Source organism: Mus pahari, chromosome 10 (genome assembly GCF_900095145.1).
Source record: "Mus pahari chromosome 10, PAHARI_EIJ_v1.1, whole genome shotgun sequence".
Taxonomy (NCBI): Eukaryota; Metazoa; Chordata; class Mammalia; order Rodentia; family Muridae; genus Mus; species Mus pahari.
This window is the reverse complement of record NC_034599.1, coordinates 113,045,839-113,056,181: the sequence shown is the minus strand read 5'-3', so window position 1 is coordinate 113,056,181 and position 10,343 is coordinate 113,045,839. Positions and strand designations below refer to the sequence as shown.

General features: G+C 48.2%; 1 protein-coding gene across 3 annotated transcripts in view; it reads right to left on the bottom strand.

The window, feature by feature from the left end:
* Mobp (myelin associated oligodendrocyte basic protein) overlaps positions 1 to 10,343 on the bottom strand; it is a 34,977-nt gene that overhangs the window by 5,513 nt on the left and 19,121 nt on the right. The window contains exons 3-5 of one of the 3 annotated variants that reach the window (XR_003844614.1): positions 8,590 to 8,799; positions 3,119 to 3,344; positions 147 to 379 (exon numbers count right to left, since the gene is read on the bottom strand). Coding sequence is in view for 1 of the 3 variants with exons in the window: in XM_021207993.2 (XP_021063652.1) it covers positions 8,063 to 8,369; positions 8,590 to 8,795 (513 nt within the window). In the remaining 2 variants the exon portion in view is untranslated. Of the gene's footprint in view, positions 1 to 146; positions 380 to 3,118; positions 3,345 to 7,222; positions 8,370 to 8,589; positions 8,800 to 10,343 lie in introns of those variants that run through there. The other 2 variants (XR_003844613.1, XM_021207993.2) reach the window with 2 other exon arrangements.

Below are 10,343 nucleotides of genomic sequence, written 5' to 3'. Positions count from 1 at the left end.
ACTCTGTAGACCAGGCTGGCCTCGAACTCAGAAATCCGCCTGCCTCTGCCTCCCGAGTGCTGGGATTAAAGGCGTGCGCCACCACACCCGGCTTGAAAATTATTTTAAAAACTATTCTTAAAAGCAAATAAACGTTCTTTCCGTCAGCAAGTATTTATTGAATCCTTGTTAGTGCCAGGTAACTGGAGACAGGATAAATCAATGGGGCAGCCATGGGATTTACATTAGGCAAAGCACTGGGGCAAGAATTAAACAATAAGTAAGTGAGCGGATGATTCCGGAAGACAATGATGGAGTCTGGTGACCGTGGAAGAATCTCTGAGGAGATGTCTGTGCTCAGGGCACCTGTGTAGGAACCGGAGGCCAGAGCGTGGGGCACCTGTGTAGGAACCGGAGGCCAGAGTGTGACAGGCTCTGAGAAGCATGCACACAGCCCCATGGTGGATGAAGCACCACATTATATCGCGAGTACAAGAGAGGGAACAGGAGGAAGACATGGTGAGGTCTTCCTGTGGGGGAAAGACTTCTAAATCCTGGGCAGGACGCACCCATCCTCGAAGAGCCATGAGCTGGTGTTCTCTTGTCTCCTTTCTCCCCATAGCCATGTTGTCCATGTTGTTGTGAAGTGTGGTGTGGTGTGTGTGTGTGTATGTGTGTGTGTGCATGTGTGTGTGTGTGTGTGTGTGTGTGTGTGTGTGTGTGTGCATGCAAGAGCGTGCAGGGGTGCTTGTGCATGGAGTCCCTGAGTTTGGCACTGGGTCAGCCTGTCTCTTCTACCTTAGTCACTGAGGAAGGGTTTCTCAGTCAGTCCCAGAGCTCACTGGTATGGTCACTCTTGCTTGCTCTGGGATCTCCTGTCTCCAGCTTCGGAGTTTGGATTTAGAGGTACGTTGTCAGGCCCATTCGTGTGGGTCATGGGGATTTGAACTCAAGCCCTCATGCTTTCAAGGCAAGAAATTTTTAACCACCGAGTCATCTCCCAGGCCCTGAGCCTGGCTTCCTTGTGAATAGAGACATGGTCTCCTTCCCGTCCACTGGCTTCCTAAGGAGAAAAGCGTTAGGAGAGGTGAGAAGTGACAAGATGTGTGTGTGTGTGTGTGTGTGTGTGTGTGTGTGTGTGTGTGTTTGTATGTGGTATATGTGTGTGTATGTGTGTAGTGTGTATGTGTGTATGTGTGTGTATGTGTGTGTGTATGTGGTATATGTGTGTGTATGTGTGTAGTGTGTATATGTGTATGTGTGTAGTATGTAATGTGTGTGTTTGTGTAGGTGCGTGTGTCTCTCTCTTTCTCTACTCTTTGTGTTTATTACTTATCAAAGTTTGGGCTCAAAACAAGCTGAAGTTGTGGGGCGGACCCAGATGGAGCCTGAATAGAAATGGATCTTCTCCCACTCCTCTCCTTCCACCCTTCTCCCCACCCATCTGGGCTGACTGGGGAAAGAGACCCAAGCCGATCACCATGTGCCCCCTGCTGAGAAGGCATTGGGACTCTGAGGTACCGTTGTGGCCTTTTCATGATGACCTTCTGCGGGTGAGGTCTTCAGGAGGACAAGAATGAACTTGGGACTTGGAGGGGCCTCTAGCATTCGCACTTGGGCAAGAAAACTGAGAGATGGCAAATATTCTCCCCAAGCTACTCCCAAGGCCACACCCAGAGTACAAGGCAGTGCGAGGCGCTTCTGTCTGGCCCAGTCTCTGTCCTCACAGCAAGTGCACAGATGGGTACAAGCAAGTGCCACGCCACGGGGGAGGGTACAAGCAAGTGCCATGCCACGGGGGAGGGTACAAGTAAGTGCCACACCACGGGGGAGGGTACAAGCAAGTGCCATGCCACGGGGGAGGGTACAAGTAAGTGCCACACCACAGGGGAGGGTACAAGCAAGTGCCATGCCACGGGGGAGGGTTGGATCCTGGGGTACAAGCAAGTGCCACGCCATGGGGGAGGGTTGGCTCCTGTGGTCTAGAACAAGAGCCCATGCTCAGGCTCATTCTTCCCCGGGAGTCTGGGGCTACGGATCATGGAGGCAAACCAGAGCGAGGAGACGGAAACTCAGCCCAACGCTACTCCACCTACACAGTGAGCACAGACCCCTTCATCCCACAGAAGGCCTCCTACTCAGGGAAGGAATCTTGGACTGATAGCTCTCTGGCAAATGCACACACACACAGAGAGAGAGAGAGAGAGAGAGAGAGAGAGAGAGAGAGAGAGAGAGAGAAGGCCAAGTTCCTTTCCCGTTTTCCTTCACCTCTCCTTACCACAGACATAGACACATAGACGTGGAGGGCCAGCCAGGAAAGACACTGGAGCATCAGGCCTCGGCCTTACCCAGGAATGTGAGGGATTTTGTTTTAGAGACAAGAACGCTCCTGGCACTCTACTCTTTCTATACAAAAGTGCGCATGGGGACTTGTCCAGGATGCTGCAAGGGAGGTGATAGGGAAGCGGGGACGGGGCTGAAGCCATCTGACCTTCCTAAATGATATAATTTAGCAGCAGTCAGAGCTGTGCAGGTGAGAAGATCAAAGGCAAGACTTTAGAGGGTGGCTCTCCCCAGACTGGTGCGGGAACTGATTCTCTCAAAGCCCTGGGGGAGGCTGAACACTGGGCCTGCGGAGCGTGAGAGAGGAGACTGCCTTTGTTTCCTCTGTTTCTGACACAAGTTACCTACAGTTGACATGGGAATGTAACGCGATCCCCTACTTATTGGAACATCACCGCATTTAAGGATCATACAACAACTTAGTATCTTACTCTAACAATTATGTGGACCTTCACCAGAGTCGACTCTGGCTCTGACCACTGCTGACTAAGGCGGTGAGCGGAAAGCAAATGGTATGCAAACAAGAGAGGCCGGGCAGAGAACCAGGAAGAAAAAGAAAAAGATCAAGAGCCAGGTTTGTCGACCAGATGCAGGGAGGGAGGGGACTAGGAAGAAGGAGGAATGTGGGGGGTTAGCTCCACAATCGCCTTTGCCAAAGACCCTGAGGAACCGTGCATCTGCCAGAGAGAAAAGGGCTCCAGATGAAACCAAAAGCCCCATTCCCTGAGCTCTGGAGCCCAAGGGATCCTTCCAGGACTCCGTGGCTGGAGTACGACACGCAGAGCCCCCTGCTCACCTCCAGGCAGGCTGCCCTAAGGCTCCCACACCATGGGGACTGTGGGCATCTGTGGTTGTTACATCAGCAGGCGTCCGCTCCTGCATCATACTTGAGGTCAGATAATTCATCGGAGGGCAGATGGGTTGTGGGGAAGCAGTAAGTCCACAGGCAGAGGCTGTCCATTCACGCAAAATCCCTTCTAGGTCACTTCTTTCTTGGAGTTGACCTGCTCCTCCTTCTCAATCTGATTTATAGAGAGAAAAAAAGAAAGATTCACAAATTTGTATGTGGTATCCACTTCCTGCAGAGTATTTAGTACAACAGTGACTCCATGGACCTTTTTAAAAGATATGTTTATTTTTAGTGTGTGTGTGTGTGTGTGTGTGTGTGTGTGTGTGTGTGCATGCAGTTCTCACAGATTCCAGAAGAGGGCGCTAAAACTGAAGTTACAGAGTTGTGAGCCACCGTGTGGGTGCTGGGAACTGAACTCAAATCCTACAAGAGCAAGAAGGGCTTTCAACTGCTGAGCTCTGAGTGAACCACTTGAGATGTTATTTTTTTTCTCCTCAGAAGTCCAGCTTTCTCAACTCTTGTAATCTCTGGGCAAAATTGATATGTTGATTTTTTTTTTCCTGAACTGAGCTTAGGAAAAGTAATTTTTTTTAAGTTCCCCTGTTTCCATGCATAATAGTATTTGGTTTTCTGGCTACTGATGGTAAAGGACCCAGAAGAACACAAAGATAGCCTAAGTACATCCCGCTCCTAGAACAGAAACAAAGACGTTTTACTACTTGTGACAAGGACCTGAGGCTGCGGGTCACATGGCATCCACAGCCAGGCAGCAGAGGTGAGCTCTGGTGTTCAGCTCGCTTTCTCTTGCTCTTCATTGTCAACTTGCCTGGATTCAGGGTCACTAAGGAAACACATCTCTGTGTTTGTGGACACGTTCCCAGAAAGGTTTACGTGAGAGAAGACTCGGCTGGAACGTGAGGGGGAGCAGCCCCTGGTCTGGGGTCTGGGGACTGAATAGGAAGGAGAAAGTGAGCTAAGCACCAGCAGTCACCGCTCTGCTGCCTGACTGCGGGTGCCATATGACCTGCCACCTCAGGTTCTTGCCACCACTCCTTGATCACCACGGTGACCTGTGTCCCTTCAAACTGTGAGTCAAAATGATCCTTCTGGGACTGGAGAGATGTCTCAGTAGTTAGGAGTACCGACTGCTCTTCCAGAGGTCCTGAGTTCAATTCCCAGCAGCCACATGGTATCTCACAACCATCTGTAATGGAATCTGATTCCCTCGTCTGGTATGCATAAAAACCGAGCACCTGTATACATTAAACAAAAATGAACCTTCCTAATGTGTTTGCTCAGAAAGCCTGTCACATCAGTGATGGTAGTCACTGATACCGCAGACTTTAAATGTAACCGTGCGCACATCCATGTATATGAACTCTAATAAAATCCTGACCAGGTTGACATGTCTCTGATTTGTTAGGGAACTAACTACATTTAAAAAGATAAGCAACATTTAATAAATGTATTACTAATAGATAGATGGGCCCAGACACGCACTAGTTACAAGTTTATCAAAAACCTTAGACTCAAAAAAATAAATAAATAAATAAATAAACCTTGGACTCGCCAGGCATGGTGGCGCACACCTTTAATCCCAGAACTTGGGAGGCAGAGGCAGGTGGATTTCTGAGTTCGAGGCCAGCCTGGTCTACAGAGTGAGTTCCAGGACAGCCAGAGCTATACAGAGAAACCCTGTCTTGAAAAACAAAACAAACAAACAAACAAAAAAACCTTGGACTCAAACCCGATGCTAAGGCCATCCACCTTCTGCTGAGTCAGACTGTGAGGTAAATTATTTGGTCTCATTCAGTCATCAACGTCAGTCAAACCCTGAGCTGAGTGTAAGCTAGAGAGATGAGCATAAGATTGCCTGAACCTGATTTACACACAATCCTGGAAGACAAACAGGTCTATAAATCCATGCCCAGCAGAGGGCAGCACCTCCTCAGAAAGAAGTGTGAGGTCAGCTAGCACAGGGCTATAGTGGAGCTCCCTAAACTGAGGATAATGGCAACTCCTTTTTCCAGGAGCTGTCTAACACCATTGTCCCAACCAAGCAAAACAGGAAGGTTGAAGGATGGTAGCCCACGAGGGTCAATCATCTGTAAACCACCCTGATCTCACTCTTTGAAAGTAGCTCTGAAAGTTTGAAGTTACAAAGATTTCCCACGTCGCAGATCAGAAGAAACGAACCGTCTAGGATTGTGTGAGTCTGGAGAAGCAAGCGTCCTAAATCCACTCACAGAAGATCACTGTGGGGGTGTAGGCTCCCTCCAAGAACAGGCTGGATCGACGTGCACAGCAGGGTTGGATTTACCACATAAACTGAATCCACGGGCTCCAGTGCGTATTTCTCATTGAACACAAGGGTGATGCTCATCTAACATCTAACGGTTGGCAGTTGCTGCCATAGAGATGCTAGCAGCCACTGGAGTTTCTGTGAGTCTTCTAAAATACATCTGGGGCCATCCTCTAGCTTGACAATAAACCCTGAAGACACTAAGCCATATCTCAAAATGTGTTTTCAGCAAGATAGCAGTTCAAAACATACACACATGGGTAAAGGGGTTGAAACAAAAAAACGCGCAACTGTCTGTACTGAAAGACATGAGTATGATGTATAAAATCCCAGACTCCACCCAAAAACAGCTAGAGTAAGTTAAATCACCATAGATAAAATCAATGTACTAAAGTAAATTATCCTTTTGTTTTTACCAGTCATAATGAACAGTGGAAATTGAAGTTGAGAAAAGGTACTTTTTAGTTACATGGCCTAATTTCTCCGGGCTGTGGAACTGATCTCTTAGGATGATCTCTTACAGTGGCAGCTCCACAGTCTTAGGGTCCTGGCATCAAATCCCAAACCTTAAAGACACAGGAAGGAATAAAGCCAGCGGGACATGCCATGACCACCCCCCATCAAAAAAGGAGATGTTTCTACCCTCCACTGGGATACTGAAAACCAAGTCCATCCACCTCTAAGACAGATATTCTCCCGTCCAGGGAGAGGGCCTTTTCTAAGGAGCTATTATTGATCCAAAAAAAAGACCTTTGTCTGAACTGTTTGATTCGTCAATACAATACCTCAGGAACAGCATCATATCTAACTTCGGGCAGCTTCAGAAAACCTTTCTAACCCTTTCTAAATGTCTGAGTAGCTGCCTGATTGAGTGTAAACTGCTCCCATTCATGTGCCTCCTACACCTCTGATTTGAAATAGTCAGATCAATAAATGAAATAAACAATGCAGTGGTTAAATATCTATTCTAGTATATTACCTCTGAGATTCTGAGAAGGGAGCTTGAGTATTGGGTGGGACTCAGGGGGGTGCATGAGAGGTGCAGGATGTTAGGAAGCTGGTCCTATGTTCCCAGGGAAGTAGGGCACAGTCAGCGGAAGCACATTAGCTGATACCCAAAGAGTGACTGAGAGAGCGTCCAGTTACAGCTTGAACCCAACCACCCACAAAGGCATCACTTAGCTTCCTATGAAGGACTGCCTCTTCTGTACAAAACAAATGTCCTCAGCCCCATCCATTTTCTGGCCACTTCTGTATATCAGAAGTTAGCCAACTGAGCCAACTTTTTGTCTCCAGTCCCTTGGAGGGACTTAGTCAGTGGCCAGTCACCCTGGATGCACCTCTCTAAGGTACTAAGGTTTAGAGAGCAGCAGCCAGTTAGTTCCTTGGCTGGGTAAATCATTTGTTCTTGCGTCTTTGCTGTGTCTGAAAGAATCATGCATGAGATTCTCGCGGAGGTTCTCTAAAGCTGCGCAGGGGCTGAGCAGCAGAGTAAAAAGTATGTGGACCAGTGCTCGCTGTGAACCCACTACACAGATCTACCTCCAAGTAGTAAAACGCTGCCCACTGTGTGTGCAGGGCAGGGAATAGAAGTTTCTGTCTTTCCCTCATTTTCACTGTGGACCTAAAACTGTACCAAAAAATAAAGTCATAAAGAAGAAGAGAGGAGGAGGGGGAGGAGTCAGAGGGGGGAAAGGAGGGAGAGGAGGAAGAGGAGGAGGGAGAAGAGGAAGTCACCACCAAGCATGGCAGTTCACACTTTAATCCAAGCATTTGGGAGTTTAAGGCAGTAAGATTTTTATAAGTTTGAAGTCAACCTTAGATACAGAGTAAGCTCAGGGCTAGCCTGAACTACAGTGTGAGTCTCTGTCTCAAAAAGAAGAAAGGAAACTGTTCTACCCAAGGTAGAGCAGATGGGTAAGTGACTCTCTAGCCATCCTCCTTCAGTTTGCCCACTCCAACCTAATTTTCTCTGTGAAGCCTCAGGTTCCCACGGCAGAGCTGGAAAGTCCCCAGTTGGGGCTCCCATGGGCATAAACACCCTGAGCATGGCAGTACTGGAGTGATTACTCTGTGCACCATGGCCAGCTTGTCTCTTTTTGGTACTCAGAAATCACAAATTATATTCCTCTCCCCAGTTCAGCATATAGAACCTTATTATCTGCAAAGCAGTAGAGTTTGCTGAGTGGCTGTGTGAGTAAACAGATATCTGATGAAATGTGTCAGAAGGGTCAGCATCAGCTCCTCCCGTCACACATGCACAGGAACAGCTCATCAGTTACCACCACGCCTCTCTGAGGCGCAAGGTGGTTAAGGAGGCTCATACACTCAGCCTGCCACTGTGGCCAATACTATGCTGGTAAATTAGTGACTCCCAGTCCTATGGATTGGCACAGACACAGCCATCTGGAGTGAGGACCAGTAACATCTGGAAAAACAGAAGCCACGCCAGGTCTTTCAAACAGAGGGGGTTTAATGCAGGGAGTGGATTACACAGGCTTGGTACTGTGGACAGATCCCCCATGTTAGTACTTGCGGAGAGCAGCTACTGACCTTAAGCTAGAGGGGACAAAAGGCAAGAGATGGTGTTACCAGAACCTAGGAGCTCTGGTGGGAGACCCCCCGCGGCTGGTGCCTGGCCCTCTGAGGGGGCTGCTGCGTGCTGGCTGCTTAGACTTCTGAGGGGGCTTCTGCTTGGCTGGTGGTGGTCGGACCTCTGGGCGGGGACGCGGCTGGCGCTCAGTCCTTGAAGGGGACCTTGGCTTGGCTGGCCTCGGAGGGGACCTTGGCTTGGCTGGCATCAGAGGGGACTTTGGCTTGGCTGGCGGCGCTCTGACCACCACTGGGGACGCAGCTGGTTGGTGCTTGGGCCTCTGAGGGGACGTGGCACGGCGGCTGGTGCAGAGAGGGCCAAAAGAAGCTGGAGGCTGCAGCCTGGGCTCTCGACCAACCAACCGTTGCTAAAAGGATGCTGGCAGGAACTGGAAACAGCAGGAAAGCCCGGCCCTCCCTCCCACCTTCTGCTCTCCCTCCAGAACCTTCCTAACAGGGAGCTGACAGTCATGGGTGGAGCAAAGGGAATGTGGTGTAGACCTGGCCCAGAGCCCACGCTCACCTGGTCTTCTGGCAGGCACAGCAGATCCAGTCCTCCTCCTTCTTCTGGTAAAAGCAACCGCTCTTGCAGATGCTGTACTTGCGGTCCACGATCTCACGCTTGGAGTTGAGGAAGGTGAAGGGTGGGCAACAGTGGATGCTGAAGTGCTCGGAGAACTTCTGGTTCTTGGAGAGCCTGGGGCCCTCCTTGGCCATTTTCTGACTCATCTCACTGGAAACCATTGATGAAGAAGGGGAGGGCAGGGGAGGGGAGACACAAAACAGCATGTGAGGGAGGAGCCCTTCTGCTCAGCGTCCACAGGTGACACTGCGCTACAGAACTAAGGTGCAAAGCTCAGGTTAGGGTGTTTAGTAATATCTCTCTCTCTCTCTCTCTCTCTCTCTCTCTCTCTCTCTCTCTCTCTCTCTCTGTGTGTGTGTGTGTGTGTGTGTGTGTGTGTGTGTGTGTGTGTGTATTATGCATGGTTTTATGACAAGAGCCATGTGGGAAAGGCTATGGCAAGTAAGTGAGTTTCCTGGAGATGGCCCACCGTTCTGCATGGCTGTGATGGATGCACTCTGAGAGGCAAGGTCCTCAGGGACTTCACCCCAGGATGGCTTCTCGCTGTTAATCTGCCTTTCCTGCCTCTGTTACACAGCCTAATGATTTCTGGGCATCAGCCCACCCTATTGGGCAGATCTTCTGCATAATCAATATGAAGATGAACTTTCATGTAATAATACAGTTTAAACAAATCGATGACTTCATAATTCCTGATAATGATTTTATAGGACTCCTGAATTAAGACAAGTAAATCCATGCCCCCTATAGAATAAAAGCTGCAAATAGAGCCTTCATGTGTCACAGGCTAATTCCACTAGGAAAAGAAAACAGGCTTAGAACAACTTTACGATCAAGAAAACATCCCTTCTAGGTTAGGAATGAGGCCACTACCTCAGTAACTAAAGGTCAGACACTGGGAACGGGCAAATCATTGTAGGTGCAAGGACAGAAAATATATGATTGACTAGTTAATCTATACAAGACTTCAAAACAATAAGGCACAAGGCAGATTTGTCTCTTGACAAAACCTTGCTATCTTGTGACATAAAAACTATTGCTTTAAACTTATAATGAACTTGTGGAGCTAGAAAATAGATAATATTTATTCAAGTACTAGTCTAATGGAAAGAATGTAAACAATTCTACTAAAACTCCTTAGACCTTATCAACCTATGACATGAACTATTGCTTTAAACTTGCTATGAATGTGTGAATATAAAAGTGTTTAGAAAACCATGTGATCAATTATACTGCTGAAATGGTTCTAACTGATAGTTGCTATGAGGTCATCTTTTGTTTCAAAAGATATAAAAAAGAAGAACAAAAATGAAGTGGCAAGGGGCTAGAGAGATGGCTCAGGTTAAGAGCATTGACTACTCTTCCAGAGGTTCTGAGTTCAATTCCCATAACCACATGGTAGCTCACAACCATCTGTAATGGGATCCAATGCCCTCTTCTGATGTGTTGGAAGACAGCAACATTTGTCTTAGTCAGGGTTTCTATTCCTGCACAAACATTATGACCAAGAAGCAAGTTGGGGAGGAAAGGGTTTATTCAGCTTACATTTCCACATTGCTGTTCATTACTGAAAGAAGTCAGGACTGGAACTCAAGCAGGTCAGGGAGCAGGAGCTGATGCAGAGGCCATGGAGGGATGTTCTTTACTGGCTTGCTTCCNCTGGCTTGCTCAGCCTNCTCTCTTATNNNANCCNA